General features: G+C 38.9%; 2 protein-coding genes across 2 annotated transcripts; one reads left to right on the forward strand and one right to left on the reverse strand.

Moving 5' to 3' along the window:
- The first annotated feature begins 25 nt into the window (after positions 1-25).
- LOC145484408 (uncharacterized) lies at positions 26-4,309 on the forward strand. Its single transcript, XM_081463026.1, has 3 exons — positions 26-101; positions 1,500-3,154; positions 3,901-4,309. The coding sequence occupies exons 2-3, from the start codon at positions 1,517-1,519 to the stop codon at positions 4,114-4,116; spliced, it is 1,854 nt and encodes a 617-aa protein (XP_081319152.1). The 5' UTR covers positions 26-101; positions 1,500-1,516; the 3' UTR covers positions 4,117-4,309.
- Positions 4,310-4,348: 39 nt separating this feature from the next.
- Positions 4,349-13,217, reverse strand: LOC145484451 (uncharacterized). Its single transcript, XM_081463074.1, has 6 exons — positions 12,132-13,217; positions 10,853-11,018; positions 10,647-10,719; positions 10,082-10,566; positions 8,830-8,892; positions 4,349-7,513 (listed from the first exon to the last, which is right to left on the reverse strand). Exons 2-6 carry the CDS (start codon positions 10,919-10,921, stop codon positions 7,394-7,396), a joined length of 810 nt encoding a protein of 269 aa, XP_081319200.1. The 5' UTR covers positions 10,922-11,018; positions 12,132-13,217; the 3' UTR covers positions 4,349-7,393.
- Positions 13,218-18,721: the final 5,504 nt, after the last annotated feature.

Here is an 18,721-nt window from a genome sequence, read left to right on the forward strand (position 1 = left end):
TCACTAAACATGTAAGAATAATGTACTTACGATCAGACCGTCGTGGAAATTCGCTAACAGGTTTGGAAACTACCGAAAGAGAAAACAATCTGTGCTTGGAGGTGGGTATCTGTCACACGTTTTAACTCGTTTCAAACAAGAAAAGGAAAACTTGCGTCGAATTCTTTTTTTAAAAAAATGGGCTTAGTTTCGTGATTTCTCCCTGGCCTCTCGGATCGCCAGTGCATGAACAATACAGCGCAACTTAACAAAAGTCGATTTTTCTTTACGTCTATATTCTTAACGATTGTTTTATCGTGTGCTAAATTTTCAGACTCATAAAAAGTCTTCGAGTAAACGTGAATACAGCTTACGATTCCGTAAAAGAGAACGCTTTAGAATTAAAAAGACAAATCACAGAAAATGTGTTTCACACGTGCCGCAAACTGTACTTTTTACTTTGGTTTTATTTACCCGCAAGATCTGAAATGTGTACAGACATTCTAGGTTCAGTAAATTCATGTTGTACCTGTACTGATTCGACATTTCAGTATTTTAAACTGAGGATTTCATCCACTGCTATCGATTAATCAAGTGCCATTTTGAAGAAGCCCAGCAGATTCACTGTTCCGAAACATTGCCTGATCACAAATGATTTGAAGCACGTACACTCGGCAAATCATTGTTGTAGTTTACAACAAATGTCGGAAGCCATCCTTGATTACTAAATATTTTATTGACACTTTTGGTATTCAAAATACTATCCCTGTGTTCATTGATTTTGTTGAAATTATTCGAGCCTCAAGAAACAAGAAGTGTTTATGAAAACAAACACCGCAGGGACACTTCAGAATGTCCGTCTTTTTATTTATTGGTGCGGTGTAATTGAGTGATGTGATGTGCGTGTCGACACCCGCTGTCTTTACCTAACAACTGCAAATTTTGGAAAATATGACTGGTTTTCAAACAGTACATAAGGTTACTTCTGTTGATGAAAATCTCTAACATGAAAGACTTTATCAAAGGACACAGCAGTCCTACAGGTTCACATCATAAGGTAATATTGATCCACCAAAACATGGGAAAAGGACACTTCAAATTCAAAGTACATTTTTGTGACATGTGCCATCTGCTGGGACACTGTTCTTCCTTTTGTTGACAGTTTGAATCTACGACTAATTTAAGGGATTTTATCATCTGCAGAGGCTTTACTGATAACTAACAGATTTGTCCAAAAATTAAATAAATTTGTAGCACCCCATTACTGATAAGAAGTGTAATCATTTTATGATGGCCCTCTCAATCACCAGTGGGGTGTGTACAACTTTCTCCAAAACTATTAGCTACATGGGGCCTCTTGTGATCACTCTCACCCTTGAGCTCTCTTCTGTTCTCCTTTGTCTTCAAAGGCAGCCAAGGCAATTTTTGGTGAGGCTGTATGATGAAATTGAATGCCATTCAAACGTATCATTGTTCAGGATTCTTACAATATTATTCCTTTAATTCTAATTTTACCATAGATTAAGTGAGAAACTTCATGGCGCAGATCCTTTATGACAGCTCACCAACGCGGTCACTGCGTCAGTACAACAGCAATGCAGAGATTTCTTCCCATGTCCCTGATACTATGAAGTCAGTCTCGGCAAATATTTCTCAAGCAAATTACAACATGAACCACAATAGAAGTGCCCCAAAAAAGAAGAAGTTATCTCGTCTGGAGTTACTCAGAAATGATTATAGCAAGAAACTTCAACTTGAAAGAGAAGAGAAGATCAATAAGTTGCGAGTTGTTCAACAAGAAAATAGTCTAAAACGAGGCAGTAATGGTGGAGGGATGGTACGAGAATTCTTTGCAGAGAGAAGAGCAATGGAAGCTACGAGAAAAGGACAGAAAAATCCTGAACTGCTACCCCCGATTGAATCACATTTCAAAAAGGTGAAGGAGCAAAAACAGGACACATTTTCACAAGGCATAGTTAAAAGTGAACAACTTTCAAAAACACACATGCCGGCTGGGAGAAGAATTAGTCTGAAACAGGAACCTCTGTCACCACAAAAACCACTGTCTTCAAAATACTCAACAAGGACTCAGACAAGACACATTGGTGTCAGTGTAAGGAAAAGGACAAAGGGTATCGATAAACAAGACCCTCTGCCTCCGGTAAGCAAGCATGGCTCTGATGTCACAAGAAGAAAACCACCAACTCCTAATAAAAGATACGAAACTCATTCCATTTTAGCACAAGATGATGGTGAAGATTTTGAGACTTCTGGCCCATTCATGCCAGTACCTCCTATTGAGAGTAAACCAAACACAAAACGATCAAAGGCTCCATTACCATCCCCAAGTGCTGAAGAATCTGTCAGCGATTATGACGATGCCCTTAGTACCCTTACAGATTATAGCAGTGTACCTCCAAATCTAAGTAAACTGAAAGCAAAAGCTCTGAGGCAAAGGCAACTAAGCAAGCAAAAATTAATAACTACGAATCAGCAAGATAATGTTGATAATGGTAAACTGACAGACTTCCAAAGATGGCAGATGGAACAGGACAGAGAGAGAACAGAGCGGCTGGAAAAACACAAACAGAAATCAGAGTTGTCTCTTTCCCAAAGGGAGAACGAAATTCTTAATAAGATACAAGAGGAGCAATTGCGACTTGATAAGTTAAAACAGCAGAGGAAAGAACTGGAAGAACAGGAGAAACAGCAAAAGGAAGAGCATGAAAAATGGTTGGCAGAAAAACACAGTTTAGAGGAGCATGCCATCTTGCCTCAGCAACATGATCCTGCTGAAGATTCTAAACAGATCAAGAGAACAGTCTCAAAGAAGGTGCCAAACCCCACCAAACAACCAGTGAAAAAAGAAACTCCCCCTCCTACTCAGACACTGGAGGACGAACTTGATCAAAGCGAGAATATCCATGACAATGCATACAATAATTTCTATGATGAAGCAACCAAGGATGTTAATGAGGTTTTGCTTGATGTCTCCCCCTGCTCTATCTGTGGACGTAATTTTGCTCCAGACAGGCTGGCCAAGCATGAAAAAGTGTGCGCAAAAACTGCAAACACAAAACGGAAGGTTTTTGACACAAGAAAGCACCGAAGTGTTGGTACTGAACATGAGAAATATGTAGAGAGTGGAAAATACCTGGAGGAACCCAAGAAAAGGGTAAGTTGCATTTCCATACTACCTGCACCCTTAGATTTTAATAGCTGTTATCAAAACACTATGTGGAGGTGCAGTGGCCTCACAGTTATAAACACACTCGCCTCCGGATCAAACAGTCTGGGTTGGAGCCTTGGCCAGGGAGATCGTGCTGTGTTCTTGGGCAATACACTTTACTCTCCGAGTTCTTTTCTCCACCCTGGTGTATAAATGTGTACTGGCAAATTTAGTGGTGGAAGGTAACCCTGCAATGGACTAGCATCCCCTCAAGGAGGCAGTGGGTATTAGAAATATTCCTAGTCACTTCATGCTAATGAAACTGGAGATAAGCCCCGCCCTGATGGGCCACTTGGCTCACATGCAGACTTAACCTTTACCAGTCAATACACTGCAAATAGATTAACACATCACCTACATCCATCCCCCAAAATGCACACAGGATGAAAATGTTAAGGGTCATAATTTACATGAACCACCTCAAAGTTATTAAAGAAGAATCCCAGCACAAGGCAATTGAATTACTCAAATCTCATTATCTATTATGACTCACTATATACCCCCATCCTCCCCGAAAATTGTTCTGGTAAAAACCTTGGCACAAAAAATTTCTTAATAAACAAAAAATCATCTGTCAGTGTCATAGAATCAATCATCCTTCACACCTGTCCATGACTTTTATTCCCGGGTATACCCCTCCAACTGAGACAATGCCAAAATAGAAACTAAGCTTGATTTTATTTTCATTCCAGCCCAAAGCAGACTGGAGAACTCAGCATGAAAATTTTGTCAAAGCTATCCGGTACGCAAAGGGAGTGAGCAATGAACCTCCGCCTCCAACAGAAAACCCAGACTATGTCCAATGCCCTCATTGCGAGAGGAAATTCAATCCTGCTACAGCTGAAAGACACATACCAAAATGCAAAGACATTAAGGCCAAGCCTGCTCGTTTGAAGAAGAAACGATGAAGATTAGACAGTTCGGTTTTTAGCAAGACTATTTTAGAATTTATCAAAGTGTGAGGAGCTCAAGACATATTTTTATTTTAATTCTGTAAACTTTGGTAAGACTATTTTAGAATTTTATCCAAGTGTGAGGAACTCATATTTTATGCGGCCCAAGATGAAATTAGTTTTTAAGAGTGGAAATGAAAGAGGAAAGAAAATACACATTAAAGAATTGATCACAATGAGACAGATATTGTAAAACACATTTTAATTAATGTTTGAGAGGCAAACAAAACACACTCTTGCCGAACTCTATGTTGTGTTTTGAACAAACAATGTACATGTACGTCTCGGTCCGAATAAATACTCTTCTAAGTTTCAAACTCTCAGATAATCTGACTTACTCTTTTGTAGTTATAAAATACATATGTACAAAATATCTGTATAAATATACTTAAGTAGATAAATATTAAGTCTTCAAGTCAACAAACTATCAGATAAAGAGGACAATTTAACAAGACCTTGTTGTAATGGCTGTTTCACTTAACCAAAACTTGAAAAAGACCTTACTTAAAAGAAAGAAATTATGGGTGCACCTTGCTACATGGGCTCAATAACCAGTCACTATTTGGGAAAGGAGCCTGCAAGGAAATCCAGCTTGCTTATACCACACTGTATCAAAAAGGGAAGGTTGGAAAAATATAGACCTGGTGTTAAAGAAAACTTAATGTAATAGGTTAATGAAGTGTCCAAAGTGAAAAAGCCAAAACAATTCCATACCTATTCTGTAAGAAAGAAAATGTGAAGACTTATAACACTCTCTAATGTCAGGCCCCAGTCATTCAAAAGATGGATAACACTATCCACCGGATAAATTGCTATCCAGTGGACAAGTGTTCACAAAACAAGCTATGTTATCCACTGGATGGTGAAGTCTCCAATAGATAGCGTTATCCACCTTTCAAACAACCCAAGTCAGATCTCCATGTCTATAGGCACACATAAACAAACAAACTTTAGATAGTTGCAGTATATACATTGGAGTATATACATGCCCCAAACAACAATGGCTTTACATGATGAAATGCACCCGATCAGATTTACATTATCGACATAAAGCAGTTATGAGAGAAATCCCTTGGATTTTACAATCAGATTTTATGTGGGAAAACTTGACTAGTAAGACATGAGTGCATATCATTTCATGAAAAATGGTTGATATGGTTGGAAAAAATCACAGAACCTTTAAAATAATCAGTGACCAAACACTTATCAAGTGACCCTTTCTGAGAAACTCCAAACTATACAATACCAAAAATACAAGCTAGTTCTGATGAAAACAAACTACATCCCTAGACCAGATTGCTCAAAAGCTGATGAACACCAAAACAGGGTCATGGTTTGAAATTCTCTGGTATAAAAGTGTTTCTCATTGCTAAATGTTTTGTTTAGTTTGGCATGATCAACATCAAAATGGAAAACAGAAAATAAAAGCAAAAAATAAACAAAACCTCAAAGAAAAGTTACAAAACTGATTTCAACATTCAGGCTTACAATTGTTATGGATCAACTACTCATGCTTTTAACAATCGAATCCAAGTAAAAAAAAATTACTTTAGAATTCAGATCTAACAAAATTACAACCACAGGATACAAGTCTAAGTGATGTACACATTCCCAAGACAAGTTGATACTGGTCATTGTATCCTGCTATATACCATTTTAAAGGTGAAAATCTTTGCTCTCTCCACACAGGTGTTAAAACTTAAGTGAGTACTGTAAGAGTTCAGATGAAAGGAAACGCCAACATGTTTATGGTAGTTTAAATCTAACAAATTACAGCAGAAGTCAGAGGGAGATTGCAAGCTGCTAAATCTGGTAAAAAGTGTATGTTCACTTGTTTGTTGTTTTATTAATTATTTATTCACATTTAAACATTAACTTGGGTTTCTATCAAATTGAATGTGCCATGTACTCTTGAGCTGGAGTGAAATTTGACCTACATTTTCCAAGTTTACTTTTCAATATCCATCACAATCTCCCTCATTCTTCACTGAGTTACTATCACTTCAAAAGTGTATTCTATCATTGAAAAATCTACCACCCTCTGATCTAAAGCTAGCATTGTACAATTTTCAGTCTGCATTTCATGACAGTTTTTGACAGTCATCAGAAATACTTCCTTCACGCATTCCAACAACACAACAAAGCTTGATTGGTAGCTTGCCATCGTTATCAGCAATCCCACACAGAGGGTGACGGAAGCCTGCTTCCCTCATCTGAGATAAGAAAACACTGCCACCAAACTAGCCATGTTTAGTACTGAATCGAACCTTACACCCTCTTTCTGTACAACAGTTTTCAAAAGACACAGAACTGGTTAGAACAAACACAAGATTATTTCTCTCTCTTTCTCTCTGTCAACCATTTGCTAGATTATTGTAACCTACAAGCAAGACTTTCCAATGACGATTTAAAGAGAAGCAAAAAGCTGATCAATAGTACTGCTAAGGCTCAAAGGGTTGTAAAATGGTTGAAGAAGTTTTCATGTGGGATCAACGTGTCAGATCTTTTGTCGAGAATCAGCCACTATCATTTTAGATCACAACAAATGTAAGCCCAAGACAAAGGCATGCTGCAAAAACCAAAAGATAATCTTGAGCATTTTTGGACATCAGAAGTGATGCAGCACAGAAGCAGATAACAAGTTACCAATCAAAATTGGTAAAAAGTTCACCTGCAATACTGCTTTCCTAATGGAAACTTCCTACTTCTCCTGGCTAGTCAAGAGTGACCAATGAACAGAATGAAATAAATCGCTGACACAAGATGTTCGACTTGTGAAAAATGTGGCTGGTCACCTCTACAAGACCTACTAGTAATTTGGCCATCTTCTGAGTTAATTATGTTGGTATCACAAGGTATTGTAACCAGCACATGACCAATTGCACGAAAACTTTCATTTATACATACATATCTAAATGCTCCGAAAATTGAGCAACCATATATATTAAACCGAGAATAAATGAGAGCTAACTTTACTCTGAGTCTAAAGTTGCAAAATGCAAAGCTCAATTAACTGATGTCAACTTGATACAACCTCTGGGCTCTTCTGCCGCTTGTAGGCAACCAGTGACGACACATAAGGTGGGTTAAGACCTGTAAGGTATCTCACTTGTATCCAAGTAATCTACCTTTTTAACGTTCTGTGTGCGACACACACGACTTGTAAAAGGTTCCAGAGTTAGGTACTAATATGTAACCAATAACAGCGTGGAAACACGCCGGCTGAAACATGTTAATAGGCAAAGCCTGGTTCTTCGACTGGTGCAAGACTGAATGATGGGTTCATCTGGATGGGCTTGAATGACAACACAGCTGGGTCACAGCCCCGACCATGTCTACCACTGGAGATACTCTGCAAGGAACGCAAGACGAAAACAGGGAAGGTTATTTAGAACAAGCTGGGAATTGTCATCGGGGCTGTTGTTTAGTTTTGAGTCACCTGTACCCTTGTTCTCCACACCCATAGCAAACTTGTTACTTTGTGGGTGAATTCTTTCAACAACAGGCAATTTCACCTGTAGCATGGAGGGAAAATTAAGCACACTCAGCCGTAACAGGTGTTATGGGTTATGGCCCTTAATGGCAGCTCTGGTCACGTTGCTGATGAGTAACAAGTCCTATCCATTAATATTAACAGAATGATGTGTACTTTCAGATTTGTCACAAACAGTCCTTCAAGGTAACAGTATACTACATTTTTTAGGGACACCATGGGTACAATAACTTTAGAAATTACAAAAAATAATAATAATAACAATAGTGCATGCATGTTTACAGTTAACAGCCTGACACAAACACTTGAACAACTCCAAACTGCATACAAAGGTTTACAATAAGTACTTTGAACTTCTCTCAAAGTAACTCAAGTGTTTGTGTCAGATTATGTAAACACAACATGATAGCATAAGTGTCATTGACTACATGTAGGTAAAATCTGAGAAAAGTTGACAACATTACGTTTACACAGCCTCACACAAACTCAACTGGAAACCTGTCACGTCAAGGGTCACCACTGTATACCCATTATTACCCACAAAAATAAAAAATATATATATAGACTGAATAAAATAGCTAGGGTCTAAATTGTATCTCTAAATACATGTATACATGGTCTTGGAAGGATTTCCATATAGCCATGTATACCCGACTTCAATTTCTTTTATAGTACCCAGGGGCTTCATTACACGTTTCAGCAAGAGGTCAACTGGTTTTTACAGGCGGGCAAAACTTTTTGAACTGAACTACTTTATAAGAAAAACTTTCCTTTTGATGGTCAAACCAGGCAGGCAAAATCATCCTCGCAGCTGGTCAATTTGCCTAGTTCTTAATGAAACCCATGACGGTATCCACCACGAGTACACAAAATAGTCATCATGAATACTGACAATGAGACTCCCAAAATTTCATGTACAACTAAGTATGGGATTTTATGGAATCTTACCCAGACTTTTTGTAGAATGACCATTGCATATCTGGCGTGTATTTTTTACATTAAAATGATCCAACGCTAGGCCTATTACAAAATCATTCATTGCTATTCAGAACATGTACAGCACCACACACAATTTTGTCACAAGTACACCCTTCCTACTGGTGGATCTGTGATTTGACAGATGACAATACACAGAAAAATTATTCTTACAGCATGTTAGCAAGCACATAACTTACCCTTATTCTTACTGGTCTCGGTCTCGACAGGCCATGTGTATGCTTCTTTATTAGCACCGATTTCTAGAAACAGAGAATTTCAGTTAATCAAAAACAACTTGTATACATCTCTTGACAGCACATTGCTACCTATCAAAATTGGTCACATCATAAGCTCTTCTTATTCTCTGTCTTGAGACTGAAGTTCATCTTGAAGGATAGTTGAACACTTCAGTTGACATATGTGAAGATGCGGTGTATTTAATTAATGACCCAAGGTCACGGAAAAATACTCAACCACCTTCAGCCAAGGTGACTGTCACTGGCAGACACTGTTTTTTGACTTTTTTATTCTTTTAGGAAAGGGGACCAAGACAATCACTCAATCCTCTTTGTGTCCTTCGGCGGAGGAGGGGGGGAGGGGGACAAGACATACTACATATATATTTTTCAAGGCAATGCATGTCATTATGTTTTGACAGTGGACAGACAGTAAAGAACCTATCTGGTTTGTGATGGACTACCATTAGTGTCTGCTAATAAAGAATATTCAGTTACTCCAGGCTTGAAATTTGGCCTACTCAACTCATATGACTTTGGGACAAAGGGAATTCCAGACTGTAAGAGGTATTATCACTTTAGACAAGGGCCCTTACTAGTTATCTCTGAGTTTGATATCATAAGCCACCAAAAAAGTTTTTTTTTTGTTACACAGTTCTTCGTTATTTCTTCTCATGCAACACTAGAAATTTTGTATAATTTAATGAGTAATGAGCACAACTAAAATCTGCTATTCAATTTGTCAGCCAATCAGCCTTGATTCTTATCAATCCTGACACAAAGAATTTCAGCAAATTGCATCAGCCTGACATTGAAACACAAAAGGTTCTTTGCACAGGAATTTCTCAATTTCACAAGACGTAACGCCAGCATATCTCAGATTACCCGTTACGGGAACATAAACAAACAGAACTCACGAGGCCAGTGGCAACAACGCAGTCAACCGCAACTCTGCGCGAGTGTCTTTGGAAATAACGAAGGCAGGGCGTTGAATTGCCGCCTCTCAACAAATTGCATCAAAAAGAAGCTGCAGTTCATTGTAGGTCATTTCAAACGGGTTTTTGGTGTCATAATTGTTGTGGTGTTTACACTGTATGCAGGTAAATCATCAGAATAAACACTGGCAATACCACATTTACATGCACGAGTAGGCAGAAATATTAAAACAATGGAAGTTATTGTTTCGACCAAACGAAGGCCTGATAATCTTTACCTGTTGCATCTTCTCGAAGTTTAATGACGGCCTAGAGAAAAATCCATCATCTTCGGCGAAAACGACCCGGTGTTTTTTCCTCGAGTGACCCTCTCTTGTGTATGTCGTTGGCCTCACTCTTGCAGAAAAAGCAGAATGTTTTGATAAAATTGTGACTTTGCCAGGCGGACTTGAGCTGAGCACCAGCGGGCCACTCTTTTTAGAACAAAGTTCTTTGATTTCATCGTCACTCGATGAACTATCGTTGCCAGATGCAAATTGTTGAAGCAGCTTGTGAGTGTTCACTTGAGACCACTTTCGCTTTTCCGCGGCACCGCTTTCTCTACTGGGAATTTCTATCGGCAAAAAACCTCTGTTTTCTTCCCTGTTGTCTCTCGCCGTGTAGATATTCTCCTTTGTCGCCTCATGTTCAACTTGTCCTGCGAAAGATGACTTGATCTTTATAGACTCCTCGTGTATGTTATTGTTGCGGAGTGCTTTGTCGGCTGATGGGGCCAAGTTAAAACGACAAATATTAGTGATATCGATGTTGAGACTGAATAAAACAGAGCAAATTTTTGATTACCTCCATTTATCTCCCTCAGTTCGTCATCTTCGTCTGCACTCTCCTCTAAGTCGGAACTTTCTGGTAAAAATACCTGAAAAAAATATATTGACGAGAAGAAATTAAAAATTACGCTTACCCAGCGTCTATGATACCAGCTATAAGAACAAATGAGTTCGTGTCGACACTAGAGTTATTGCGAAGAAAGGAATCGTTAACTCTTTTACCTGTGGCTCGTAAGGCTTGACTTCATTGATGGATTGGTTCTTGAACTTGAGAGCCAAAAATTTCAGCATTTCTTTGCTGATAAGTCGCTGGGTGAACTATTGGATGGCGGGAACAAGAACGTATTTCCCGCGAGTTCCTGTGGCGTCAAGTTGACGTCGCGGCGCCCTACACGAAGGAAAGGAAAAAAAACAAAAATATATCGGCATAAAAATTTATTTCTCAGACAACGTAATCATTAATGCTTTAAAATCTACGTTCTTCCAAATTCTTCAATTACACTCAGCGAGGGTCCGAAACTCATTGAAATGCAGTTCTTGCGGTTGAGCAGCGATCACAGAAACAAGTCAAAAATGTCAGCTAGAATTCGTGTTTTGCTGCACGGTAAATTTATAATCCCCCTCAAAAATCTAGTTCAACGTGAAATTATAATTATTGGCCCTTCGTCTGAAAGAGAGAATTTACCTTCAAATGAGAGCGACGAGCTAACAAGCTTACGCGCTGAAAACACAACACACAATTCGAAATTGTACATGCATCTAACCGAGCTCCCATCTTCGATTCGCTGTCGTTTTACTTCCAAGGGCTCGATAAAGCAAGGTAAATTTCGAGGAATAAACGAAAATGTCATGAGACGCAAGTAACGCTTAATCCATGAGAGACCTACAAAGGTTCAAACGGAGACGACAGACAAACGCGTTCTTTTTAAACGAGAAAAGTCGGACATTTCGGAAGAGCATAAAAAATTCAGCGGAAGGACGGGTGGTTGTACCCTGCGAAACACCACAATATGTTCAAGATAACTTAAAAATACACACCAACCGTTTGACCACGCTGAAATATTAAGCCCTGAGTAAGACACTGAACTATTCAAGCAAAAACCCTGCCTTCGTTTAACTTAACTAGCGGACGCCAAAATTATGAAATACGTAAGCTCATTTCCAACTCACAATGAGGGCCAGGTGCCGTTGACAAAGAAATGCGTGTTCGTTTCTACTCCTTCGCTCCCCTGCGGCAAGCTACATTTTCGCTATATTTTACTGAGCACTACCAAGGAGTGGAAACAAAACATACTGGAGATACAACAACTCGTAGAATTCTAAGAACGTCAAGCTTCAAAATAATGCCGCAACGAAGAAAATTTCATTCTCAAAGTGTGTACGAGCACAACCATATTTATACATGTTCAACGACGTTTTGAAGCATTAAGGCGAGTCAAAGAGCTTCTGATATCAAGTGTGCACAACGGGATAACGAGAAAAATCGTAATAAAAGGAATACCTTGAAGCGAATCCCGGAAAATCTACCGTGTAGGTTTCATGGTACGTTACAGCTTCCAGTTTGAGTTTGCAAAGCGACGTAAATGAACACCAGGGAACTAAATAAAACTCTTGGGACTGAATTGGAGCGATCTGATTGGCTACTGGCCGTGAAGACAGCCCATTCACTGCACTGACAGTAGTACAGCCGGTGAAAGCCAGTGACATGACAGCCGGCCGTGCGAGCCATGACCCCAGCGATTATCATAAATAGCAAAAAGTACAATTGAGTAATGGTATCAACTTACCTACACATATCAGACATTCTATATTCCCACAAGTTTAGGCACGATACGGCAGCTTTTGTGAAGCGCATATATTGAATTTTCAATGACATGACCTGGACCTAAATCCCTGCTTTATCCAGGCTTTATTGAAAAATGGTCTCCAAAACAAAAGAGAGCACTTCAGTGTGGCAGTGGGGGCGGGAGCCAACAAAAGAGATCACGGTACGATGATAATTTTGAAAGCTGCGCAGAGAACGCGCAATTTCCGCTAGTCTCGTGTACGTGTCCGGCGTTCTTGTTTCAGTGATAAGGGACTTACCTTCGTGGTTTAGTTTTGCCATCTGTACTTTTTCAGTCACAAATGTGACCGAAACATTATACCATACTCTCTGCTAGGTGTACACGATGCTGGACAAAATTTGGTCACGCGAAACAAATGTCAGACGCATCTCGTTAACAGTAAATTTGATTAACTAATAAGTGCGGAATTTTTTCTTCTGTTTTTTCATATTTTCGGGCATTTTCGGGGGAGGACGAAGTACATTAAGAAAACAAAAACTTTTGTTAGCATTTAGAACTATCAAAAATTATGGAGATCAATAGCAGAGCACATGGCAAAACAGATCCGGTCCTTGAATTCGGTTTTGTACCAAGAAGGTCCTTGAAGTCGCTCGAGGAAATTGATATAACCCTTTTGGTACTGGTTCCAAATGAAAAGCTGTCGTTCAAAAAGGCACATTTCAAGGTTTTTTTAAAGTCTTTTTACGAACAACAAGTCAATGTATCGGTGTATTGTACGATAGATAGGCAGGTGGATACAGAGTACTTGAGAGATATACATGTTTATTTTAACCAACCAATTAACATACTACAGATCTGTCCCAACAGTCTGCTTTATAAACGAACTCTGACCGAATAGCAACAACTATAAATAGCGCTCTGTTTAGATTCTTGACATTTGAAAAGGCGTGCCTTTAATTGAGGCCAGTCTTGGGGCATACTGTATGTCCATACTGAAACGGGCAGTCATTAATAGATCTCAGTCGTATAGCACTGGGCTGGAAACAAGCAATTTTTTTTGTTTAATCTAGACTCGATTCTACGACGATGTAATTACTACCTGGTCAGCTATTCATATTTCGTACAGTCGAGCCTAAAAACTTTCGAAGATTTCAGTTACTCCGTGCCTGCAATTCTTCTCATGTTTATTAAACTTCATCCTCGGAGACCTAGGGACTACTAGTCGGAACGATGCGATATTTTCGGGCGAGCGATATTTTCAGGCGAAAGTTTACTTCAAGAGCGGACAAGCCCCTGGGCAGTTATTCTTACCGAACCAGTTCCAGAAGTGTTCGAATCCCGTCCCGCTGATTGGCCAGAAAAATATTTTTTCTGGCCAATCAGCGGAACGGGACAAACCGTGACAAGTTACGGGTACCCCAAGCGTAGGGTAATACATAATATATGAATCTAACGAATGCAATTAAAAAGTTAGTGAAACAAGCCCCCGTGTTGGAATGTCGACCTAAAAGATCCTAAAACATCTCCAGTGCTGAAGAAATAGCCTGAAGATCAGTCTGATTGCACCACATGTAAAATGCACACTGTCTACACTAAATTATGCCCTTTGTTTGCCTTGCATGGCTGTGTTCCTGGTAGATTCTACTCGCCTTTTTAGGTGGTTTTATCCTTGTTTTTCATTCTTCACCACCATGAGCGGAGATTATGACGAATTCTCCGTCATCGAAAGCAAAATGAAAGTGTAATGTGGTGTATGTATTAAATTAAGGTACATGACATCATTAAACATGGCATATTATCAATTTGTGTCGGATCACTGATAGTGAATCTCACCTCCAAATCGAGCTCTAAGCCTGATCGGACAGTGCTCCGAAAACAGTGTCAGAACATTGTTCAGCCTCCATCTCTTTATGAATTCATGATGTGTAAACTATATATATATATATATTGTACTTGATACTTCACGAACATGTCTTGTGAGCAAAGATAACAGATCTACACCAAGCGCTGACAGATACTCGCTTGAAAAAACAAATTTCATACTGTGTTGAAGAGTTACAGCTGTTTTGAATTCTCGGCGGCGCTCCAAACAATCCGAAAAAAAAAAAATTGAAATCTTCCCAGTGGCCTAACCAAACAGAACCGAAAACACAATTTATAGTTTTTAACTTTTTTCCTCTCAAGGAATGAAAAATGTTCAAGGAATATTCGACTGGAGCAAAGGCAGGTAATCGATCCGTTTATAGCTTGGGACTGTCCACAAAGCTAGGGTCATCTGACTGCATACAACACACGAGTTCCTAAAATTTTAATTTAAAAAAATTTAGCTTTGTTTAATTTATTTTCCTAATAGAGCGTTTTCACTCCCGTGGCAAGCACCCGTGTAAATTTATTGGAACAAAAGGAAGGGTTTACATGAGAAAAAAGGTCAACTTTGATTGGTTTGGTACACCAACATGGCCGCTGTTTCATTGTTTTGGAATACCAATATGGCTGCTGTGACGTCTTGAGAAAAAAAGAGGACCAAACACAGCTCGGGAATTTTCAATAGACAGACAGACAGACAGACAGACAGAGAGACAGACAGACAGACAGACAGACAGATAGACAGACAACCTTTATTTAAGACACGCCTATGATTAAAGCTCAGTAGCTTATGGGGTCGTGCGCAATAAATTAAAATTAAATTAAATTAAACCTCGGTACAAATAGCTGTACACAGGACGCCCTACAACTGAAACAGACAGCCGATACAGTGACGATTTATACCGGCTGATATGATCACACCTGAAGAACTTTGTTCGGTGAAGAACGAAAGCAAATTAATGGTGGTGCACGTGATAAGTTAAACGCAAGAAGTTGTGTGGTTATGGTCTAGCCTGAATCCTAGGCCTCGACATCGATATTTTGTCGCGGCCGCTCGTCTCGGATACGTCACTGAAATGAATCGACCATGATGGCCTGAGAAAAGGCCGTACTGGATCTAGGCGAACGCCAGTCATAAAACTACACGGTGAGTTTGATGTGGTGTTTCTCTTCCTAATTTACCACCAGTAACTAGTGTGGGTTTTGTGATTGTCCTAAACCTAAAGTAATCTCAAACGAAAAGTCAAAAAACTTTACGTTGAAGTAATTCAAGTACAGCTTGTTTCAGTTTTCCTGTTCTTGAGCTTAACTTGCTTTTAAAACTCCTGACCAGGACATTTCTCTCCCCAGCCAATCATCCCAGAGCTTTTCTCTATTAAATCCTTCTGTCGCGAAAAAGCAGTGGTCGAAGCGACCGCGAGATATGAGAGAAAATAAACAAACAACCCAGCTTGTTGCTTTAGAAGGGCACCGCCCCTCTTAACCGTCCTCGATTATTTTGACATTTTCAAATACTTTGCGCTGTTATGTATTTCCATAATGTCTGTTTCTGATTTTGATAGAAATCGAGCGAGAAACTAGATAAGACGTCTAATTAGTAAAGGTAGGTATAGTGATTATAATGAGTCAGCTTTTAGCCAAGGTGAAGTTTGCTTTTTACTCCATCACCTGGACATTTATGTAAAAGAACCTATTCTTTCAGCCTCAACGCCGGTAACTTAATAAAAAGCATTTTCCGTACTTCCCAAAGGGCATTCTAATAGTCTTAAACTTTTTAAATAATTTTCGAGCTATTTTCAATTCAGAAACAAACTTTCCTTAATTAGTTTCTGGTTGATATTTTGCTTGCAGTAACGTGGGGTGTTGGAGAAAATGAAAACAAGCCTGGAAGGCAGTTACTATAACATTGATTTCGTTGCTGCGTTTACGAGATAAGGAGTTGAAATTCGACTTTAATTGAGAAGATCCGTTTTTGCAATGCATAAGCCCTCGAGGAATCGCCAATAAAAACATCATTAAAAATAAATAGAACGAAGCTGAATTAAAGAAATATATTTAAAAACAGACTAAAGCATAGAATTGTGGCTTTATATCGTGACTACTGAAATATTTTTGATTTGTATTTGCACGGGTCTCTCGTAAATACAACCAGATCATAAATATAAAATTATGTCAGCGAATAGCATAGCGACCCTTGTACGAATTCGGTCGAATTCAATTCCCGAGCGCTTAAATAGATAATAAAATTCGAATAGACTTCTATTTTAACTGAGTCTAAAATTTGTTTGTTCTTAAAAGCAAAGTGAGTTTAAAAATGGTTCTTGCCGTTTTATTTTCGTGGTCATGATAACTGAATTGAAGACAGGAAAATCGGAAGCAATATCGAAAAGTTGATAGCACTCCAGTGATAAATCAGAGACATTATGAGAAACCTGGCTGAAGGACACACTTTTATTTGTGATGTTAGTTTTTGTCTAGTTGCCTCTTTATTATTTACCTAACACAAGGAGCTTCAACGGGTTTTCAGCGGAAATTGTGATATACTTGACGAGATAATCACGGATAGAAACTATAGACTGAATATGTTAAAATGGACTAAAAATTTAAATATGGCGAGTGATGATACCGACCTAGCTCAAACCTTCTAATTCTGATTCCAACGAAAAATTCTACATAATTGGATTCGCGTAGAGTAAAGATTTCACCCCAAACGAGCGGGTTTCTTGTCTTTAATTTGTGTTTGCATGTCCGTTTGTTTGTTCACTGAGCCATAATTTCTGATTTCTATGACCACTGGGTCTGATGTCTGGTATTTCATTTAGCATAATTGAAACCGAATGAAAACTGAAAACCCGTCTGATGACTGAAGAACTAGAAGGTTCGGAAGAGGAACTAAGAGATGGATTGATCGATTCATTCGATATGAAAAAGAACACCAACTTTAAGTAGTGCGGTGAATGGAAGAAAAAAGTAACATTTGCCTTGAATTGTCTCCTCCGTAATAAATAAATAAATAAATAAATAGATAAATAAAATTGCTAATGACCCTTGTGTTGTGATTCAGTGACATGCAATTCGCGGGCATCACTGAAAAGTTTGAATTTAATCCCAAGCTTTGCAAGGTTTTGAGATCTCAAATTAAATTATGACTGAAAAAATTCGAAACACCTATAAAATATTTGCTATTCCGGACTGGAAAAGAAAACGAACTCGCTGTTTTTCTTATTATTTGGCGCGAGCTCAACAATTAATTTTAGCAAATTAATTTTAGGCGTCTTTGGCCGCCAGTTCCAAGATCACAGTTAACAAGGTCTTACAATAACGTCGTTGATATTGTAGAATGTAGTTAGTCTTCAGGAAAATCTACAACCAGGGCTTATACATATAGTAAATAAATACCAAAACAGATGCATTTTAAAATCAAACGAAAACGAAAAGAAGGTGAATTTACAAAACGTAACTTAACATAACTCGGTGGCGGGTTTTCATAACTGAATTCACAAAATAACTAATTTATAACCAGACATGCAACGTTTGAAATTTTCCGGATTGGTCAATGGACGAAAAATAACATCAGGGATCGGAAATTCGCCAAAGTAAAACATTAAGTTACCAATTATGACTGCGGAAAACGCTGATGAGAATTCGGGGTTTGAAGCGGGTGAGGTGCCGAAATGTGTTTCACAACAAAACCTGCCAAGGGCTGCCGTATTTTCCCATCCCTTTGTCACGAAACCACAACCATTTAAACTGAAGGACAAGTCATAAATTAAATATGTTCGTATAATTAACAGTGTTTGTTCAGACGGGCTTCCCTGGCAACTCGCGTGGTTAAAGCGAGACGTGCGTGGAACGGGTCCGTGGAACGTGTACTACTTTCTGCCGAAAGGCCATCAACTGGTATCGTCAGCTTTAATCCTAGCAACGGCATGAGCCCCGCTGTTTGGCGCAGCAGAGACCCCCAGCATCTCGGAGAGAAATAACTTGAGATCTGTTTCTTGCAGGTGAAAAACGAGAGCACGGTAAATAATATGCAAGTTATGCTTGTGACAACGAGATCTCTATCGGCCATGCCGGTGATCGATTTTTTTACGGCAAATAAATAAATAAAATAAAATAAATAAGTGGGATCTGCGCCATTTAGCGGTGGCACAATCACTCTTTGTCCACTGCTTTCAGACCAATTTGGAATAAAAAAATGTTTTTGTGGAGGGAGGAAAACCGCACAATCCGCGGTCTCTTTTGCGATCGGAGAAAGCGGGGTATTCAAAGGTCAATGGCCAAACAAAGCACGGGCGCGTGGTGAATCTTATGACGATAGCGTGGGTACAAAAGTTAAAGTACTCTACTCGCAAACTTTAAGTACCTTGTGATCTGAATTAATGGAATTTCTAGTAGATTTTTCCATCTTCGAAGTCAGGGATGTTTTTTCCTCTTT

The sequence above is a fragment of the Orbicella franksi genome, chromosome 4 (assembly GCF_964199315.1).
Source record: "Orbicella franksi chromosome 4, jaOrbFran1.1, whole genome shotgun sequence".
Taxonomy (NCBI): Eukaryota; Metazoa; Cnidaria; class Anthozoa; order Scleractinia; family Merulinidae; genus Orbicella; species Orbicella franksi.

Coding starts and splice junctions, on each gene's coding strand:
- LOC145484408 (XM_081463026.1), top strand. CDS start 1,517: ATGGCGCAGATCCTTTATGACAGCTCACCAACGCGGTCACTGCGTCAG. Junction 3,155..3,900: donor TGGAGGAACCCAAGAAAAGG/GTAAGTTGCATT, acceptor TTTTCATTCCAG/CCCAAAGCAGACTGGAGAAC.
- LOC145484451 (XM_081463074.1), bottom strand. CDS start 10,921: ATGCTGAAATTTTTGGCTCTCAAGTTCAAGAACCAATCCATCAATGAA. Junction 8,893..10,081: donor ACTTCGAGAAGATGCAACAG/GTAAAGATTATC, acceptor CTCTGTTTCTAG/AAATCGGTGCTAATAAAGAA. Junction 7,514..8,829: donor CGAGACCAGTAAGAATAAGG/GTAAGTTATGTG, acceptor CGTTCCTTGCAG/AGTATCTCCAGTGGTAGACA.